The sequence below is a fragment of the Myxocyprinus asiaticus genome, chromosome 29, assembly GCF_019703515.2.
Source record: "Myxocyprinus asiaticus isolate MX2 ecotype Aquarium Trade chromosome 29, UBuf_Myxa_2, whole genome shotgun sequence".
Classification (NCBI taxonomy): Eukaryota; Metazoa; Chordata; class Actinopteri; order Cypriniformes; family Catostomidae; genus Myxocyprinus; species Myxocyprinus asiaticus.
In genome coordinates this window covers 20,766,205-20,788,480 of record NC_059372.1, presented here as the reverse complement: position 1 = coordinate 20,788,480, position 22,276 = coordinate 20,766,205, and the positions used below count along the sequence as shown (strand labels likewise).

Here is a 22,276-nt window from a genome sequence, read left to right as displayed (position 1 = left end):
AGCTGTGTACATTTGTGCCAGTAATCAAATTTAACCAAACAAAAAGGTTGAGTTTCATTTTATTCATATTTATTTTTGTTGCACAAGACTGCTCAAACACAGGATGAAATTCACAACTTAAAGTTGTCAAGTTCGTGTGTCAGTTTTTAAGATGTTTAGTTAGGTTGTTTCAACAATAAAAATGAAAGACAAAATGAAAATAAATACAGTACAAAAGAACAGTAAAACAGTTAATCCAAACATATGCAACAATATGCTAGAGAGGTGCAAGAGATACCGCCAAATATAGCAATGCTTAATTCTATTTAATTCCAGTTATCATTGTTATTTTGATCTAACTGTGCAATAAAGAAGAAAGTTTGAGATCTGTATGGTTCTATGTGACTTTATAAGGCCATAAGTGACTTTGGCCCAATAAAAGTAAAGAATATAAAGAAATTATCATCGTCACCCACTCCTTGTTTTCTGTAAGAACATAGAGGGGAAAAAAAGAGGCTTTTTCTCAGTAAGGTGTATATGAAAAACAGAACATGACACACAAGCAATTCTTGCGTATTCTACATGAAAGCAGTACAGCAAGTGTTCAAACGACACATCAAGATTAGCTGGTCCAGTAGACTATTGTCTGCTATAACTGTTAATGGCAATAGAAATAATCTGAAAACATAAATGAGCATGATTAAGACCATTTTATAAATATACTGTAAGTAATGGTGAAAATGACCAATCTTAAGTTAAAACTTTGACAGTTTGATTTCTAACAGCCAAGTGTAAATGCAGAGACATGATTAAGTTTTAATCACTGATTAAAAAAAACAAAACATTAATGCAGTTTAATTGCATGGTACAGTGACAATCTTTACAGTTCACAAGGAGAGGCATAGTGTTCATCACAACTGTCAAGTTAGAGCATGTTTGTGAAAAGTAGGTGTTCTCAGGTTTTTAGACTGGGGCCAGCCTAGTTTACAAAAGCCAGAATACCAAAGGATATGGTTACTATCAAACACCAAAGAATCTGATACTCCATAAATTCACATTATCATAAACTGTTGCAGCCATGGGAATAACAATTGTTTCCAAGTTTAAGACTCAGATTCAATCTACCTCTACTACTTTACTGTAACAAACTGTGAAATGATCATGATGGATCCATTTGGAATTTGGAAAAACAGTTGTCCATATCAGCAATCCCTAAAAAATGAATTATTTCATGATAACAAAAGAATGCAGAATGTAGAACAAAATCTTTAGCAATTGTGACGCCATTTACAGCACGAAGACTGTAAAGTAAGTTACAAGTTAATGGCTTACAATTCACGTCAATACTACATTTTACACATCTCGTTCAATTTAGGTGTCAAAAAATATCCACCCACAAAACAAGAGAATTAAATAACTTTAATGGCCATTAAGTGGTTGAAATGAGGGTTAGATCTCTTGAAATGAAATATACCTATGAGACTGTTGTGGGATACATTCAAGGCAAATTTATTTTCTTACTGCTGTGTCTTGTAAATATAATTAATGTCATATTACATCCTTTTTTAAGTCTCAAACCATAGTGTTTATTGATATTAATGATTAGTGTTTAATGATTTTACTATATGTTTTGTGAATAACACTTCCCTAATTACAGGGAAGTACTGTTATAAGGCTACTGTTATAATGAAGCTGTTTATGTCAGAGTGAGCCAAACTAACAGTCTGAAGACTCAAATTATGTGGAAACGCTTAGCACTGCTTCCAACCAACAAATCAGTTGGGGGGAATGCTTAGGGACCTTTCACTTAAATTCATGAGAAATCATTTTAAATTTCCTTCAGTATTCAAGGAATTGTTCATATGTGTGGGCTTCAGTCAAAGACAATATTCATAGAAAAAAAAGACACGTGTTTCACTTCAACAGGATATTTGCGCAAAACAATGCATACTGCGTTTATAAGAATCTACAATAGCATGTCGCTGTGAGCCCACTTTTTGTAGTGCAGATAGGTGAGTTACGGAATGTGAGCAATAGAGCATTGTGTCTGTGTGCTGAACTGTATATACCTAGAGACACAAGACAGTGTGGAGACAATGAGCAAAGAGCATTCTGGGAAAAATAAGGACAGTTGAAAGAGATTTACAACATTACTGTTATACTTTCTATTCTGTGCTCCATTACCTCTTTTTGCAGGGTGATCTCATTAGTATTTCATAGAGATTTGTCCACAACTGTGACACATACATTTTTTGTACAGCGTCTTCACGGCATCTAAAACATTACTGCTTTTATGAGTGAATGTTGGAAATTGCTTTGTCTGATAAAGACCTTTTTAATGAAAATCTCTAAAATCTAAAAAAAAAACAATCTCTAAGTTGTTCAATCGTAAAAGGGTTTAGGTTTTAGATGCTGTCAGTATCACATGTTTCGGTGTATATGCAAGCATGTGAAAATGTATGTATAATAGAACAACTTTTTATGTGTAAATATCAATGAATACTACTGAGATCATGTTGCAAACTCATCCTGCCATATCTCCCCCTCTGCTCCTAGTGATCACTGCCTCTCCATTCCCCTCTCCTTCATTCCCTCTCCAACCCTCACTGCTCATCCTCCCCAAAGACGTCGTTCTGTTTGCGCTTCATATTCTCAAAGTCGAAGTCGCTGCCTGTCATGCGCTTGTAGATATCCTTGATGTCATTACAAGTTGTTTCGAAGTGAGTGGTGGCATCATAAGACCGTGATGCAAATACCTGTAAAAATAACACCAAAATAGGTTATGTTTCTGAGCTACACACAGAGCTTTTATATATAACTGATTTAAGCCCAAAAGCATCTTTTTGAAAAAGAAATGGCAATGAAAGTGAAGCTGACCTGACTCTCTGAGCCATCATCTGTGGGTTCATACATGTCACTGATGGCCACAAACCTGCAAAAATTAAATATTAAATATATAAAAGCCATTAAATATTATGTCTTAAAAAGTATTGTATACATTTTCTAACATCAATGTTTTAACAAGCCTTAGATTTCTAACATAATTAACATGATATATCTGTTTTAAGAACCATCTTAAACACTGGTAGGCACTGGAGTCCAAAATGAACACTCGTCAAGTGCTAAATGTGAGTAAATTATGAGTTAATTTATTCACCAGTAGGTATGTAACTTTATTAGGAACTTCAACATAATGTAAGTCCATCTAGTAAGTTTTACATGGAATATTTTTTGCATTAAGCCATCAAAACGAAAATAAGAGGAAAAAATCACAATGTCTTTATGTTTTTGTGACAGGTACAGTTTGAAAGACCACGTTAACATGCACTTAAGAAAACGGTTTATTCCAGGGTTTTTGCAGTAAGCGGCATTTTTGAAACGTTGTGTAAAGGGGAACGCAGATTTCCTTACGCCGCTTAAGGGATTAAGAGAAAGCGGTGTAATGCACCCAGGTTTCTCCCAGTGAACGCAGTTTATCTGGCCCTGTAAAAGCATAAGCGGCATTCTTACAGGTTTTTAAGTGCCCATGTGCATGAACAGACTGGATAACAAAGTCATTGGATGGAGCCCAACAAGTCAACACAGCGGAAAAAATGTAACATTTCCCGCAGTACAGTGGGAAAAACACATACACTATAAACTATATTCATTCACATACACTAATGTAAAATATTGACTGTCCCTTATGTTCGTGTATATGCGCTCATACATTGGGGGAATCCCAGAGTTTTACATAAGAAACTCCACTATTGCAGCGCAATTCTGCTGCAGGTTGCGATAGAAAGTTAATGAAACAAAAATGGCAACAACTTTGGAATATCTGGAAATAAAACGATGCGGGGAGAATAAAATAGCAAAGCCTTCCTCAGATGCCATGTTTGTTATTTACACGAGCATCATTGCTGTGGAAAAAGCTGCTTACTGACAAATCCACATGTATATGAGGAAAGAGTATGCCGCTTATACAGTGCAGGTAAACAGGAACACTGCTTTCTCGCAATAAGCCGCTTTCTGGTGTCCATGTAAACGTAGACAATAAAAGACGGAGACTGGTTCATCTCATATTTGTTGCTGTAAGGGAAACAATTACCTGTACTGTTTGTCACAAATATGCAAGTAAAATCAGCAAAATAATTCCACTGTCATAGGAACGTAAACAGAAAATGACCTGCCACCAGTGGTGGGTAAATAACTCAAAAATTAGTAATCCACTAAACATTACTATTAACTGCTCAAAAAATTGTAATCAGATTACTTTACTGACAACTTCATCAGAAAGTAATCACATTACAAATGACTTACTTTTAAGTTACTTTCAAAAACATTTTCTACAGAATAGGTTTTGCTTTTTCACTCAACAAATTCAAAATAATGTATATTTCCTCCTTGTTTATTTTTGTTGTCCCTTCTACTGTCACAGAAACACAAACAGACAAACATTTAAACATAAATTGTGTTTAAATGTGTTATACTATATGTTATATTATTATTTTAGAAGTATGTGTAACCTAAGTACAAACTGAAAAGCAATTAACTTTATTGAAAGTCAGTAATGGTAATCTGATAACAATAATTTAAATTGTTATGAATTACACTACTTACACTAATTACACAAGTATCAGATTACACCCAACACTTCCCACCATTGGGAGATCAAATGTTAATTTTGGACCCTGCTGCTAGGTCTGCTTCTATTTCCATTCTTTACGGGAAGATCTTTATTATTTTCGTTAATCATATCTTTAGAAATAACTGAGTGCACCTGCTTCTGTGAGCACTCAACTCATAAGAATCTAATATCTTATCTGTGTCTCTGGGACATCACACGTGGTTTATTTTTAAAGAAAGGAGAAGTGATGCTGAGGTATACCGTAAATCCCATATGGTTTATTCTTAAAGAAAGGAGAAGTGAAGCTGAGGTATATCATAAAAGCCATGTAGCATTCTAAATGTGTGGCAGCTATTTCTCGTTTCAAACTACTCTTTCTCATTTTCCAAAACATTGGAATTAAAAAAATTAAATTAAGCAATCTAAATAGTACTATTAAAGTTCTTCACTAACACAGAGTCAAGATTACAGTGTATAGAAAGCATAGAACGGTTGATTTCAGAAAATCAACTGACTTTTGGTCAATGGGCTCAAGGAGTTCGAGAGCTGGTTCAATTTCAGCTTCAGGATCAGACGTTTCCACAGTGGTACTTGCAATGGCGATGTATTTCCCCTGAGCTGCCACGTTATGAGCATAGGAGATCATGCACACATAGATATCTATGTGCAAACAACAAAAATACACATTAACATTGAAATCCTTAAATCCTCCCCTCCCTAAATCTTTGCAACATGCGGCTTAACTAATTTTTTAAAGCAGCACCCTCTAGTGGTGACTTTGCACAAGTGCCTAAGTACACATGCTAAATGAGGTTATTACAATGTTTTATTAACTATTACAAATTATTTTATGAAGACAGTTTCTATTACAAAATGCTGAATGCTCACCTAAAATGGAGTGTCTGTCACTAACCTGATTTGCGGTTAACTTGGTTCTGAGGGATAATGATCTGGCAGGAGTTGGCATCATTAGTGTTTTTTATGGGATGGCTGAGGACGCAGATGACACGGATCACCTGGCCTACTTTGTGCACACGGTCCGGGATGTAGCTGGGGTCACATATGAGCTGTTTGCAGCGGGCAACCTTTGAAAAACACAATGATTGGGCAACATCAGAAGATGACAAGATAAGATCTTACACATGGCAAATGTTAAACACCAAATCACTGACATGATGCATGGTCAATGAAATAAACCATGTTTCAACATAAATTCACAAATGTATAAAAGAATTATATAAATATATATTAATTATATATTATATTTGTTTTTTATATAATGTGCTAGTTTATTTAGTTGATATTGCAGTTCAGTTTTTTACTAGTTAAGTCTACCAGCTTGTCTTATTTTATACTGTAGTTTTAACAACTATGTGTATGTCTGCATGTGTCTATGTTTTGTATTGGCTGCTGTGCACAAAGTCTTAATGGGACAATCAAGTATATTGTAAATCTAATGTCAGTGTTTGACACAATGATTGACCTGGCAGAGAACATTTCCAGCTGTCACAGAGACATTTCAGTGATATCTAAATGTTTAAAAGCTATTAGGAATATGGCTAGAATTTACCTCTCCCTCAGATTTCACACCCACCACGTTGCCACCCTCCATCACAATCTCATCCACTGGTTTGTTCAACATGTAGGTTCCTCCATAAATGGCACTTAACCTAAAAGTTCACAGGGGAAAAAAGTCAATATAGCATTTATTACAACAGAAGAGACTCACAATGTCACTGAACAGAAATACAAATATTGAAAATGAACGACTGACCTAGCAAATCCTTGAGGCAGCTCCCCTAATCCATACAGGGGGTACAGGTAGGGGCTCTTTCCATAGCGTGCCAGAGATTCACTGTAGAGTTTAATCCTATTGATGGTCTCCAGACAAGGCTGCTCAAGGTAACTGTGAAGAATTAAAGAATGAGTCAAGATAAGTACAAAGCACTAAATAACTGAAATTTCAGTACATTACTCACAAATGTAAAATTATTTTTTGTCAATTTCTGGCATAAATGATGGTCATAAGATAGACAGTCAGATATGGTTCTTTTCATTCACTAAGAATGAATTGCACCAGCTTATAGCATCATTATATGCACGAACCGTTTGCACTTTTTAAGCACTCAATTTACTAAAATAATTATGCAAGAGAACGGTGCAAATCTGTGCACATCTGGATTTGTGCCCAGTTTTAATGTTTTTCTCAATTACTTTTTAAAATAAAATTTTGTTTACCTGTTATCTGCTTTCTGAGATAATAGCGCAACATTAATTCCATCAGGAAAATAGCAACGATGTGAATAAGGTGCAATCTATAATAAGCCTAATTTACATAGAAAGGTAACATGTTTGTGCTGAAAAGAATGACAAAGACTTAATTTAAATTCACATGGCACAGCCATCGTAGGAGGTGTATTGCAAAAGATACAGGTTTTTGTTTAGTGAATTCACCCTATAAAATTTTATAATACAAGCAACACTTACTCATCTGTCCTGTAGAGGGCCAGGGCATGTCCTGTAAAGTCTACGACATCCTGCCCTAAGTCAAACTTCTTATACACGTCTCCCATCGTTGTAAGTTTGGGATCAACACCCTCAAAGGTCTTGGGGTCATTCTCATCAAAGTTGGCCACAAAAACGAGGAACTTCCGGAAACGTCTCTTCTCAAACATTCCCATAAGGTCTAAACGATACACGTTACGAGGAAATTGAGCAACCTTACATTTACATACTCAAAAAATCGAAAAAAGTAATTCTAGATGAAGTCCCAGAGGCAATCTAAAAAAATAAACACTAGCTCTACTTACTTGAAGCTAGTGCTTCCGTCTCAGTAGAGGGCACTTTGTAGATTTTCCCACCTTTATACACAAAGCTTCCTTCAACCACTTTGAAGTCAAGATATCTGGTCACTTCAGTATAGAGAAGCATCTTAACTAATTGACCTTAAGGAAGAAAGTAATGACAAAATGTGATCTTGAATTGATATAAATTTTCATTACAACTTTCACTGCATGCAAGGTTTCTTCAAATGGGAGGCCAGCAGTCTTGTTCCAAAAAATAAACACAAAAACACAGAATTTCAAAAAAATTCTTACTCAAAAGTGAAGTTTGTAATTGTTTCTCCTAGGTCTGTCACGATTATGAGATTTGGCTGACGATTAATTGTCATACAAATAATTGCAATTATGACAATGAACTGTCTGTTTTTGGGACTGTCACAAATTGTCATTCTTCTTAAGGTATTTGTGTGCTTTATTTATACATATTTAACTTGGAATCATATAAAAAAATTGAGAAATATGATTTTCTTTAAATGGATAGTTCGCCCCAAAATGAAAATTCTCTCATCATTTACTCACCCATTTGCCATCCCAGATGTGTATGACTTTCTGTCTTCTACAGAACACAAACAAAGACTTTTAGAAGAGTATTTCAGCTCTGTAGGTCCACACAATGCAAGTGAAAGGTGACCAAAACTTTGAAGCTCCAAAAAGCACATAAAGGCAGCATAAAATTAATTAAAATGACTCCAGTGGTGAGTCATGTGATGCCATGTGAGGGTCGGATGTGTGAGCAGCGAGCTCTGCGCACTTTGCTAGTTTTTAATACTTTTTATGTCATAAACCGGTGAAATTCAATACACCCTGATTCTTGTGAAGACATTATGTCAAAGAATTCAAAATCCTCAGGCTCTGGAGATATTAAAAGACACTTATGTCCACAAGCTGATACCTCTGACAGGTCCGCAGTCCAGGGACTCAATTTGGACGGTGCGGCGAGAGAAATTCAACGCCACTGTCGAGCATGTCTGCAATGCTGGCGAAAGTCGTCGCAGACTTGGAGGATTTGGCTGTAATACGTCGATCGATCACTTCCATGGAGGTGAAATTCTCTGAGTTGGTTACAAGATTGTCGGACGTCGAGAAACGGATCGATTATCTGGAGTCATCGGAGAGGGAATTAGCTGCTAACCTGCTAGCGACCAAGACAGACTTGCAGCACGTTTGGGAAAAACTGGAGGATTTGGAGAATCGTTATTGACGAAACAATGTCCGAATTGTTGGAATTCCTGAGCATGAAGAAGGCAGAGATATGGTGAAATTCCTAGACGAGCTCTTCCCGAGTCTGCTCAACATAACAGGCCATAAGCTGGAAATCAAGTGAGCTCACAAGGTCGCAGCTCGCAGATCCGCTGAGGGAGACAGGCCCTGATCAATTCTAAGGATGGCCGTAGAGAATTTACATACCCACAGCAAGCTCTGTCCTTCATAAAAACATTGGGTGTGAGCATTTGGTGATTTTCATATTGCTCTTTAGTGAACTGACTCACTGAACATACACTCGACTGCCCAAGGAAGCTGGGTGCCTTCTTTGTTTCTTCTGGTGCTGGTTCCGCCTAGTGGCTGGAGTTTGTTTTGTGCAATATCATTTTTTCGGGAAAGCTTGTGGATAAATCTGCATATTTTTGGTGCTTATGCCTCCTGTGGCCTGGAGTCTGTTTTGTGAAACATCTTTTGCAGGACATTGGAATGATTGGGTCTTTTGTTGCACTCATTTATTGGCCGAATGGGCTGGCTTACTGAACATTCATTTGACTGTCCAAGGAAGTGAACTTTTTGTTTTGTTTGTGCTGGAGCTTGTTCTGTGGCGGAACAGTTATGTGGATGAATCTGCATGGTTTTTGTGTTTATTCCGCTTATTGGCTGGAGTTTGTTTTATGGACTATTTTTTGCTGTGTAATTCTGTCTCACAAAATCTGTATAGAAACACCAGACTTGAGCAATCCGATGGCAAAGTTGTCGCAGGGATTCTCATAGGCGTACATGGACTGTTTGAGTTTAGAGGGATGGACGCCGGTTGGCGCTGTCATGCGCAGGGTCAATGCGCACGTTTTTCTTTTTTCTGTTTGCTTGGTTCAGGGGAGGTTTAGGGTTTGATTGTTACACTAATATTGGAATGTGGTCTTTATAATATTGTTTTTGACACACAATCTATTTTTTCTAATATGTCAAAATGTCAAATGTCTCTCTCCACGTGGAATGTGAATGGGTTGGGGCACCCCATAAAAAGCATTCTAAATGTTTCTTATGTTTTTTTCTTAAACATAAGAAATATGATATAGTGTTTCTTCAAGAAATATATCTTTCCCCGCAGGAAGCTGAAAAATTTGGGAAGATATGGAGTGGACATGTTTTCTTTAGTGCTGGCTCAAGTAAGAGCAGGGGAGTCATTACATTGATAAGTAAACATCTACAATTCAAATGTTTTAAACAGATTAAATTAATGTTTTAGCAGAAATTCAGGGGCAAAGGTTGATTTTGGCTAATATCTACGCACCTAACGCTGATGAGCTGGGCTTTTTTATAGATCTTGAAGGGATGTTGCAAGCCGCTGGCACCCCTCATGATATAATATTGGGAGGAGACTTTAATCTTTTGATTGACTCAGTCCTTGATCATAGTGAAGCAAAAGTGTGCAAGTCTCCTAGAGCAACCCTGACGCTTCACAGGATGTGTAAAAATCCTGGCCTTACAGATATTTGGTAACTTTTGAACCCATCTTGTAGGGACTATACATTTTTTTATCAGTCCATAAGATTTATTCTAGAATAGATTTTTTATATATATATCTAAGTCCCTCATTTCATCTGTTGTGGATTGCTCAGTTGGAAACATCTTAGACTCAGATCACACCCTGGTGAGTTTAGAGGTGTTGCCACATATGGAGAAAAAGAAATCATATAGTTGGCGCTTTAATGTATCCCTTTTGCAAAATCCTGATTTTCAACAAATGTTAAAGGCTGAAATTAATGTTTATATGGAGACCAACTGGTCCTCAGTATCCTCTGTGGGCGTGGCTTGGGAGGAACTTAAGGCGGTTCTTAGGGGCCGGATCATACAGTATGCATCATTCACCAAAAAATCCAAAGCAAGAGAACTCGTGGAATTGGAAGGGAATATTAAAAGTGCAGAGGCAGAGCTGAAGCACCGAATGTCATTTTAATGGAAAATAGATATAATACTATTTTGTCACGGAAGGTGGAGTTTTGGCTATTCAGGGCAAGACAGTCATACTTTGAGTCAGGGAACAAAGCAGGGAAACAGCTGGCTAGATATATAAAACAGAGAGAGTCTTTTTCTACAATTTCCTCAGTGAAATCTGCTGGTGGCGAAATATTTACTCAGCCATTGATATTAATAATGCTTTTAAAGAATTTTATCTTGAGCTTTATAGTTCCACATCTTCGTCTACTGATGAAGATATTAGGAACTTTGTGGAACTATTAGAACTCCCTAAACTGACGACTGAGCAAAGAAATTCTCTTGATTCTGAGATAACTTTGGAAGAGCTTGGCGAGGTAATTAAGGCTCCGGGGCCAAATGGCTTTGCTGCTGAGTTTTTTAGATCTTATGCTACAGAATTGGCTCCACTTTTTTAGAAGATTATATGGAATCATTAAAGAATGGAAAGCTTCCACCAACCTGATCCAGCTAGACGTAAAGATATTGTCAAAAATTCTGGCTGACCGATTAAGTAAAGTTATGACATCTCTTATACATATAGATCAGGTGGGGTTTATTCGGGCCGCAGCTCTTCTGATAACATTAGGCATCTCATCAGTATTATGTGGTCAGTGGCGAATGATCAGACTCCGGTCGCAGCCATCTCACTTGATGGTGAAAAGGCATTTGATATGGTAGAATGGGATTATCTTTTTAAGATTTTGGAAATATACGGGTTCGGGAATAATTTTATTGGATGGATTAAGTTACTTTATAGACACCCGGTAGCGGCGGTACAAACAAATGGATTCATTTCAGATTATTTTACTCTGGATAGGGGCAACCCTATCCAGAGACAGAATTATTGTTCTGTCTTGCCCTGGAACCATTAGCAGCCGCGATAAGAAAGGAAGAGGATTTTCCAGGGGTGGTGACGGGAGGTATGGTGCATAAGCTTTTGTTTTACACAGATTATATTTTATTATTCATCTCTGACCCCATTAGATCTATGCCTTGCCTCCATAGAATTATTAATTCCTTTTCTAAGTTCTCCTGATACAAAGCAAATTGGTCTAAATCCGAAGCTTTGGCTCTGACAGCGTACTGCCCAGTAACGGCTTTCCAGCCGGGTGCCTTCCATTGGCCTAAACAGGACATTAAGTATTTGGGAATTTTATTCCCAGCAAATTTGTCTGATTTAGTTAGAGTTGACCCCTTAATAAAAAGATTTTCGAGCGATGTGGGCAGGTGGGCTTCATTACATTTATCTATAATTGGGAAGGTTAATGTTATTAAAATGAATTGTATTCCAAAATTCAACTACCTGCTACAATTTCTCCCTGTAGATGTCCCCCTCTCTTATTTCAATCATTTTGATAGCATAGCGAAGTCCTTCATTTGGAATGGTAAGCGTCCCAGATTACATTTCAATAAATTACATAGGCCGATTGACAAAGGTGGGCTAGGCCTACCTAAGATTTTGTTATATTATTATACGGTCTCAGACATTTGGGTCATTGGTCGCTTCCACATGAAAGAGCCCCTCCCTGGTTTTATATCGAACAGGAAGTTCTTACCCCTATTTTGCCACTGCAAAGCCTTTCTATCAAACTAATCTGAGAAGTTAAGTTACACCACGTTATCTCGCATTTGCACTCGGTATGGACAAAAGTGTCCAGAGTGTTTAATTCGGACATTTATTTAAATGTTGCCTCAAGCATATGGCTGAACCTAAAGTTATGTATTAATAAGTCCCCTTTCTGCTGGTCAGAGTAGATTGTGAGGGGGGTTTCTATGGAGTGTTGAGATTTGAGAATTTGGTTCATCATTTTGGGATTCCCAGATCTCAGTTTTATAGGTATTTACAGCTGCGCCACCAGCTTTGTATTGTTTTTGGGAGTAGCACACACCCCCCTAAAGTGGAAGATACTCTGGGAGAGGTGATTACTGCTTTTGGAAAAGGTCATGAGGCATCAGTGTATTACTCCCCGCTAATTCAGAATCTGGGGGACGGAGCTTCAACTTCTCTCAAGAGATTAAGTGAGAAAGATTTAAATTTGGTATTGGAGGAGGGAGTGTGGGCTAGGATTCTATAAAATGTCAAGTCTGCATCTAGAGATGCAAGGGTTCGCCTTATGCAATTCAAGATTTTACTTAGATTTTATTGGACCCCCTCTAGATTATATAGGCTTGGTCTTAAAGTCACACCCACCTGCTGGCGATGCCAATCAGAAGTTGGAGACACAACTCATGTCTTTTGAGGGTGTGTTAAGATCCAAGATTTTTGGTTGAAGGTTCAGAGATATTTGTGTGACATTTTGGGCACTTAAATTTTACTTCATAAATTTGGAGGACAAACATATAAAAAAATTGGGTTCTGACTAGTATTATGATTGGCAGACAAATGATTTTAAGGGGTTGGAAGTCAGACGGAGCGCCATCATTTCCGGAGTGGTGTGCGGAGATAGAGAGGGTGGCAGCTTTCGAGGAGGTGGCAGGTAGATGGCTGGGGTTTGGGGACTTGTTTGTCAGGAAGTGGGGTTGGTATTTGGTGGTTTTGAGGGACTCTTGGTGAAGGGATGGGGAGAGAGAAGTCTAGTTTAATTATGTAGGTTTATTTTATATATATATATATATATATATATATATATATATATATATATATATATATATATATATATATATATGTGTTGTGTTTTTTTGTGTGTGTGTGTATTATTTTATGTGACCACGAGGGTGTTCGTTGGGGGTTAGGGTGGGGTTGGTGACTGGGGAGGGATATTAGTGGGGGTTAAATGTTCAATGTTGATTCGGTGTGTATGTGATGTGTTTTTTCTCTGTTGTGTGTTTTTTTTTTTTTTTTAAATCAATAAAAAATATTTATTACAAAAAAATAACTCCAGTGGTTAAATCCATGTCTTCTGACACGATCCAATCAATTTTGGATGAGAACAGACCAAAATATAACTCCTTTTTCATTATAAATTGTGACATCTGCAGTCTCCTTGGCGATCATGATTTCAAGCTCGGTTATACTTTCTAGTGCTTTGCGTATGCATTTAGCACTAGGAAATGTAATCAAACTTCAAATCATGATCGTGCCTAGAGAATGCAATGGTAAGATGTACAGTGAAAAAGGAGTTACATTTTGGTCTATTCTCACCCAAAACCAGTTGGATCGCTTCAGAAGACATTGAGTCCGATGGATTACTTTTATGCTGCCTTTATGTGTTTTTTTGAGCTTCAATGTTTTGGTCACCATTGACTTGCATGGACCTACAGAGCTAAAATATTCTTCTAAAAACAGAAAGTCATACACACCTGGGATTTTCATTTTTGGTGAAATATCCCTTTAATGGCTTAAAAACTTGTCTCTCTTTTTGGTCAACTGTAGGTTAACTAATTGTGGTTATATAAAAAAATTGCGATCAGGAGATTATTTAATAATTGTGACAGGCCTACTTTCTCCTGTCCCAGCCAAATAAACAAGTAAAGCAAGTATAAGTACAGTGTTTTTTTTTTTTTGTTTGTTTTCAGTAACCTAAATAGTCCAAAAAATAAAAATAAACAATTTACCATTGGCCATTAGAAATTTAGGGATAAGGTCAACATTCCAGTCTCTTCCCCGACCCATTGACTCTGGAGGGCTGTCTGAAATCCCAAATCTCTTATAGAGCTGTGGGAAGGGCACACGCATTTATAGAATATAACAATAACTAAATGCACTGTATGGACATGTGATGGAAATATACAAGTTTTGTGTAGAGGATCTCTAATAACTGATTTTAAAAGACCGTCCACTTTGTATTATTCATATATTAAATATGAATCCATGCTAAAATACATTAACAACAGGTTGTATTCTTGGACAAAACATTTACAGTATAGTTAATATGTGCAATCTCAAGCAGACATCAGAACAGTGACATCGGTGACTGTGAAGCATCCTCACCTCCTCCAGGGGTGTGATGGAGGAACTTTCACCACCATAGTATGGATTTCTGTCCATATGCAAAACTTTCTTCCCATTCACAGACATTATCCCGGAGAGAATACATTCCTATACAAATAAACAGCATTAGTTCAAATCTTCTGCAATAAATATACATTTTGTTTGTTTGTTTGTATTGTCCATTGGCTTCACTTCCGCGTTGAACACAGGGATGCGAGTCACCCCACCCAACCCACAATACGAGCCGCAGCCCAGATCAGCTCACTATTCTCCGTGAAGGAAAATACATTAAACATTTGAATATTGTTTTCATTGCATGTTTTATCCAATATCCACATCTGTCAAATCGGGCCCTTTAGATTATAATAATAAAGACAATGAGCGATAAAATACACTTAGCTATGTTCATTAAATCCACCACACAGCCACACACACAAAACATATGTTTTCGGCGCATCGTTGGGCACCCGTAAAAGGTTTAAAATGTGCAATAAACAGATATATTTCCCCTATTTCGAAGCGCGAACAATCGGGATACCTGATGCCACTCCTTCGAACAAGACACTGAATCAGTCATTACTTTTTAATAACCGCTTTCATGTCAATATAATGATGGACACTAAATGGCTTTGAAAATTCAAGGGAAGAACCAGAGGGTGGATTTGGGATAGATTGCACTGGTATACTGACAGAAATTGCGAGAAATGCTGCCTCGCCGCGCGCACACACACATACAGTTCTTGGTCCAAAGGATGCGTCAGCAATGGGCCCTCGGGTTCAATTTAACGCGAAGCATCTATTCGTACATAATAGTGTGTACACAATTATTAAGCATTCGAGCATCCATCTGCAATATCTTAATCTCTTCGCATGGAGGTCGTTGACATGCACATCATCAGTGACTTGAATGCGTTACTCACTGTGAGTCCAGTGCCCAATACGATAACATCATATTCCTCATCCATGTTGAATTACAGTGGATCTCCTGTCTTTAGCCAATTTTCCGCTGCAAAAATAGGCAAAACGGTGTTGACGCTACAGTGTATTTATGCAGGATGTGTAAACAGTTTGTTACCTTACAAACGGAAAAATTATCTCTTTGCAAACAGTTTTCACCCAATTAATTTGATAAGTATCGCAATTGATGACTGACTGTGGTCCGACCGGCGAGAACATCCAAAGATGGCCCTGACCGCAGCACTTGCTCCAGCGGCGCTGATACTTTCGCGAAATAATATAGTGCAGCTTCCAAAAAGGAGATGAATGATGTTGATCCACAGATGAATGTCAGCAACCCACAGTTAGAAGTCAGACATGAATGCATATGCTTTAAAAAGGTCAGAAATAATTCACCATCTAGGTAGTCTTATTCAACATTTTGATACGCTGGGTGGCACTTTCATTTTCCCAACCCACGGCTGAATGGCAATGGGCGCAGTCACAGACTCACAGTACTCGGGATTCCTCCGCCAACAACATTAGTGTAGCCTAGATAAAGCCGCTCAATAATACGTGAATTAAAGTGGTGATAACATCGACGAGGGCTGTTCTTAGTCTTTTGCAAACGCAAAATTCTGTTCGTATATTAATATTTTCATAGCAATATGTGACTTGTCAAATCGTGGATTTAAAAAAAAACGTGAATAAAACAACGGTCATATGACAGAGACATCTAGTCAATATTTAAGCCTAATAAAATGTGCTTAAAATGACTGTGCCCATTGCAGTCCAAATGTTAAGAGAGAGAGAGAGAGAGAGAGAGAGAGAGAGAGAGAGAGAGAGAGAGAGAGAGAGAGAGAGAGAGAGAGAGAGAGAGAGGCTAACTCTACATGGAAATAAATAGCCAAACAAACTAAAAATAATAATGAAAATAAAATGGGGCATTTTGAAATTCTTAAGATAGGCCTAAAGAAAGATAAATAACTGCGATAAATACAAGAAGAAAGAAAGAGAGAGAGAGAAAGAAAATAACCTAATTGAGACAACATAGAAGAAAGAAAGAGAGGAAAGAACGAAAAAAGAACGAACGAATGAAAGAAAGAAAGAAAGAAGAAAAAGAAAGAAGGAAAGAAAGAAAGAAAAAATAATGAAAGAAAGAAAAAAGAAAGAAAAGAAAGAAAAAATATTGAATGAATGAAAGAAAAAAGACAGAAAAAAGAAAGAAAAAGAATGAATGAATGAAAAAAGACAGAAAAAGGAAAGAAAGAAAGAAAGATGGAAGGAAAGAAAGCATCAAGGACCCCTCTGTCAAGCTGCTGAAGTTCGCAGATGACACTACAGTCATCTGTCTCATCCAAGATGATGATGAGTCTGCATACAGAAGGGAAGTTGAACAACTGGTTGTCTGGTGCAGTCAAAACAACCTGGAGCTAAATTATTAATTAATTTTATAAAAAATAAAAATTATTTATTAAAATTATTATCTAAATTATTTCGACACTGACAATGCTGGAACTACATTGAACTAAATTCACGCAGGATGTAAAAAGCTGTGAAATAACGACAGAAGGCATGAATAAAGCATGATCTTTCTCTTCAGTGTATAATTAAACATTATATATAACTTGGGACTGTGTGACATTGTTCATGTTTTTTCACCGTAATAATTACTAGAAAAAGGTTTCTAAACTTGTCTTCCAAACCTGTGAAACTTTCTGTATTCTGTGGAACCCAAAAGATGTTAGACAGAATGTTAGGGACTGCTAGTCTCAGTCACCATTCCCTTTTAAAATATTGAGGGGGAAAAAAACATGCAGTGAAAGTAAATTATGATTAAGGCTAGCATTCTGTCTAACATCGTCCTTATTTTTGTGAGTGTGTATATTGCGCCAAACGCGTGTTTGAATGCCGCGCTGCAACAGCTGACTGATCAAATCACAGACACAGAACAACAATACCCGGACTCAGTTATTATTATTCTTGGGGATTTTAACAAAGCAAACCTCACACATGAACTGCCCAAATACAAACAGCACATTACATGCCCCACCAGAGACAGAAATATACTGGATCATTGCTACACAACAATAAAGGATGCATATCGCTCTATCCCTAGACCAGCTTTGGGACAATCTGATCACTGTCTGGTTTATCGTCTTCCAACCTACAGACAGAAATTAAAATCTGCTAAGCCTGTAGTAAGGACTGTAAAGAGATGGACCAACGAAGCAGAGCTGGAACTACAAGCCTGCTTTGACTGCACTGATTGGAGTGTTTTTGAGGCTGCAGACACCAATCTGGACGAGCTCACGGATACTGTTACATCATATATCAGTTTTTGTGAGGATATGTGCATTCCTACTAGGACTTATTTAACATTTAACAAGGACAAACCATGGTTTACAGCGGAACTCAGGCAGCTTCGTCAGGCCAAAGAGGATGCTTACAGAGTTGGGGATAAAGTCTTGTACAATCAGGCCAGGAACACACTGAATAAGGAAATCAGAGTGGCTAAAAGAAGATACTCTGAGAAAATGACCCTGCATCAGTGTGGAGTGGCATGAAACAACTTACAAATTACAGGACTCCTGCCCCCAACCCTGTGGTGGACCAACAACTGGCTGATGACCTCCTGCAACCCCCCTCCTCCCCCTCCTGCTACTCAACCTGCACTTAAGATCTGTGAAGATGATGTGAGCCGCGTCTTTCGACAACAAAGGATAAGGAAAGCACAGGGCCCAAATGGCTTTTCACCTACATGTCTTAGATCCTGTGCTAACCAGCTGGCCCCCATCTTCACACAGATCTTCAATGGATCACTGGAGCAGTGTGAAGTTCCATGCTGCTTCAAACATTCCACTATCATCCCCATCCCAAAGAAACCAAAAATCACAGGACTTAATGACTACAGACCTGTCGCCCTGACGTCTGTGGTCATGAAATCATTTGAGAGACTGGTGTTGGCCCACCTGAAGAACATCACTGGACCCTTTCTAGATCCCCTTCACTTTGCTTATCGAGCAAACAGGTCTGTGGATGATGCAGTCAACATGGGATTGCATCATATCCTGCAACATCTGGACAGACCAGGGACATATGCCAGGATCCTTTTTGTGGACTTCAGTTCGGCTTTCAACACCATCATCCCAGCTATACTCCAGAATAAATTACACCAACTCTCTGTTCCCTTGTCTATCTGTCAGTGGATTATCAGCTTTCTGACGGACAGGCAGCAGCTTGTGAGACAGGGGAAACTCACAGGGATGTGTGCTCTCCCCACTACTCTTCTCCCTCTACACCAATGACTGCATTGCCAAGGACCCCTCTGTCAAGCTCCTGAAGTTTACAGATGACACTACTGTCATCGGCCTCATCCGAGATGATGATGAGTCTGCATACAGAAGGGAGGTTAAACAGTTGGCTGTCTGGTGCAGTCAAAACAACCATGAGCTGAACACGCTCAAAACGGTGGAGATGATTGTGGACTTTAGGAGGAACACCCCAACACTGACTCCCCTCACCATTCTAAACAGCACTGTGGCAGCAGTGGAGTCATTCAGGTTCCTGGGCACTACCATCTCAAAGGACCTGAAGTGGGAGACCCACATTGACTCCACTGTGAAAAAGGCCCAGCAGAGGTTGTACTTCCTTCGCCAGCTGAGGAAATTCAACCTGCCACAGGCGCTGCTGATACAGTTCTACTCAGCAGTCATTGAGTCTGTCCTCTGCACTTCAATAACTGTCTGGTTTGGTTCAGCTACGAAATCAGACATCAAAAGACTACAAAGGACAGTTCGGACTGCTGAGAGGATTATTGGAATAATTTCCATTATTAACAATAATATTAATAGTATTATTATTATTATTAATCATTCGTAATGCATGTTAAATGTATATCATGTACTGGAATATAGGAGAGTAAACATCAATTACGTTATATGTGAAAGTAACTAGTTACGCACTACTTGAGTATTCTTTTTATTGGATACTTACTTTTACTCTAGTAATTTATGACATTATTAGTTTTACTTCTACTTGAGTCATTTTTTTTAAAGTAATTGTACTTTTACTTGAGTAATGTTTTTGGCTACTCTACCCACCTCTGGTCATTTTAGACTGTCCAGAGGGCAAGTGGTTATATGTACATTGTGTGAATAACAGCAATGAAATGGATTATGTATGTGTTTCTCTGATATTATGATGAATAATCTTCCCCTTAATGCAGGATCTCATAAATACCCTTGGTCCAGTCTACATGAATAAACAGCAGACCAAGGTGCCATTGATAAGCAGTATTCTTGCCTCTCTATGGACTCTTTCTAACCAGGAGTCATATAAGGAGTAGCAGACAGATTTAACCTGAACAAATCTGCTGTCTCAACACATCTACATGAATTCGGCTCTTTTGTCACAGTCCATTTATCTCACTACATCTCATGGCCCAGAGGACAAGCTCTGCATCTGTCAAAGTTAGGATTTGAAATAGCTGGATTTCCTAACACTACCTGTGCAGTTGATAGTTGCCACGTTCCGATAGTGAAACCACACTGTGAGAATCCTGTGGCCTACATAAAAAGGAAACAGTTTTATTCTGTTCTCCTCACAGGATTCTGTGACAGTCAGCAGTGGTTCTGTCGTGTCACTGTTGGCCATCCTGGTAGCTGGCATGATTCAAGAGCATTTCGTCTCTCAGAGGTGGGACGACTTCTCGAAGATCCCCATTCCCTGGTGCCAGAGAGAATGCATATTATTGGTGACTCTTATACCCTCTATTGCCTTATAGAGACAATGGTCACTTGACAGCTAGACAGAGGTGCTTTAACCAGAAACTGAATGCTGTTCGTGTGGATATCGAACATGTCTTCGGCATATTAAAATCAGTTTTGGAGACTAAGATGGCTGCATATGAAGAATGTAAAGAACATCAACTTGGCAGTCACGACCTGTTGCATTCTTCACAACATATGTTTAGAGGCACGTGAGCAAATTGTTGAGGATTAGGAGGCAGCAGAGCATGAAGAATAGCCACACCTACGAGAAGCCCACAACCATGATGCATCCCATTACAGAGATGTAATGTGGCCACATCTAAAAATCTCTTCCATGGGTCAATGCTTCGATTCTTAAATGCACAGGTTTCCTCATATACAGTGCATCCGGAAAGTATTCACAGCACTTCACTTTTTCCACATTTTGTTATGTTACAGCCTTATTCCAAAATGGATTAAATTCATTATTTTCCTCAAAATTCTACAAACAATACCCCATAATGACAACGTGAAAGAAGTTTGTTTGAAATCTTTGCAAAATTATTAAAAATAAAAAACGAAAAAAAAAATCACATGCACATAAGTATTCACAGCCTTTGCCATGACACTCAATGTATGGATGGTATTCCACTGGGTGATGTGAAGCACTTAAGATCAAATGACTGACATAGTACTCTAGCCTATACTACTTTGTATTAGGATTGGCTACAAGGCATCCTTTGATTTAAAGTGCCTCTTTATCATTAAGGCTACTTCTGTGTCTCTATTGGCACTTTTCCACTGCACGTTACGGTTCGACTCGGCTCGCTTTACTGAGCTTGCTTTTCCACTGCAGTTTAGTGCTGCCTCAACGTGGGTGGGATTATAGGCTGATCGTCATAGTTGCGCCGCATCTACTGCTTAAGATGTGGCTGCTTATGGTAACTGAGTGATTGGAGCACAAGCAACAGCAGGGGATTTCAGAGTGTCAGTGGTCCCTAGAGAATGACTTCCAAGCTGAGAGTGTGGCCAACCAACCACTGCCCCTAACGGTTTTGGACTAAAATGTAGCAGTACTTTGATTTTATGGCATATAAAGCTGTAGAAAGAATGAAGCACACAATCTGAAAGGCACACTTTGGTACTGATGCTCTTTATTTTTTTTTAACAGATCAATTATCAGTTCTTGTGTTTTCCCAATTTTTTTTAGTTGGTCAAGAATTTCTCCTAGGCAGATTATAATTTTCCTCTCAAACCCTCTTCTCCACCTCTTTTAGCCATCTCCACCGCTCCAGGTCAGGCCGCACCAGTGTCTCCAAGGCTGCAGTTCTCCTCTCTGAATGGGCCTCGTTAAGTTCCTGAAAGGATGGCCTAGCTGGTCTTTTTCTCTGGGTCCCTGTTGTTCTCATAGAGACCTGGCTGCTCATCAAGGAGAGGCCGTTCCTGGGAGCTGCTAGCCTGCTCAGATGAAGAAAGCAGATCCGCTGTCTGGGATGCTTTGGAACAGTGGTGTAGAATATATGGTGCCTGGTGGAGCACTCCCAACCCCAGATATGCTGAACAAATCCTCCATTTGCTGTAAGGATACACATTTAACAAAGGAAATAGAAAATTAACATTTATCAAGATGCAATTGCAGTGCATTTGCAGTAAGAGTATTACCCTTACCTTATAATATTCCCATGTTATCTTCCCCTCCCCGTTGCCCTGCTCTGGTCTTTAGCTCTCTTATATGTGGAAAGCATGTTTCCCAGCTTTTTCCTCAACTTATCGTTACTAAAGTTGTAACCTCCATCTTTGAAAGCTTGCTCTAACTTTTTATAGAATGCAGTTTCATTACTGTTATACATGTGCAGGTACATTCTTGTCAGGTAAAGCAGCAGAGGTGGTCCTGTGTGTGAATTCTGCGAAGACATCTATTTATAACTGTAAGTAAAATGTTCTATTTTTTAGACACTTACATTACATAATAATAGATATTAAGATATTACATAGCTCATTGGGTCTCCTGACATTCTGACTGCATGGATTGTGGAGGATTGCA

The 22,276-nt window shown here is 38.4% G+C and overlaps 1 protein-coding gene across 2 annotated transcripts; it reads right to left on the bottom strand.

Annotated features, from left to right (window-relative positions):
- Window positions 1-47: 47 nt before the first annotated feature.
- On the bottom strand, window positions 48-15,749 carry LOC127419610 (rab GDP dissociation inhibitor alpha). 2 transcript variants are annotated; one of them, XM_051661142.1, is made up of 12 exons: window positions 15,699-15,749; window positions 15,466-15,551; window positions 14,546-14,653; window positions 14,170-14,269; window positions 7,399-7,533; window positions 7,076-7,274; window positions 6,363-6,494; window positions 6,159-6,258; window positions 5,502-5,673; window positions 5,104-5,248; window positions 2,857-2,911; window positions 48-2,735 (listed from the first exon to the last, which is right to left on the bottom strand). In XM_051661142.1, the coding sequence occupies exons 2-12, from the start codon at window positions 15,508-15,510 to the stop codon at window positions 2,583-2,585; spliced, it is 1,344 nt and encodes a 447-aa protein (XP_051517102.1). In that variant the 5' UTR covers window positions 15,511-15,551; window positions 15,699-15,749; the 3' UTR covers window positions 48-2,582. The 2 variants fall into 2 exon arrangements, with proteins under 2 accessions (XP_051517102.1, XP_051517101.1); XM_051661141.1 differs by having other exon boundaries at window positions 15,662-15,735.
- Window positions 15,750-22,276: the final 6,527 nt, after the last annotated feature.

Coding starts and splice junctions, on each gene's coding strand:
- LOC127419610 (XM_051661142.1), bottom strand. CDS start 15,510: ATGGATGAGGAATATGATGTTATCGTATTGGGCACTGGACTCACA. Junction 7,534..14,169: donor TAAATTTCTAATGGCCAATG/GTAAATTGTTTA, acceptor TTCTTCCTTAAG/GTCAATTAGTTAAGATGCTT. Junction 5,249..5,501: donor CCAAGTTAACCGCAAATCAG/GTTAGTGACAGA, acceptor GTTTGCACATAG/ATATCTATGTGTGCATGATC.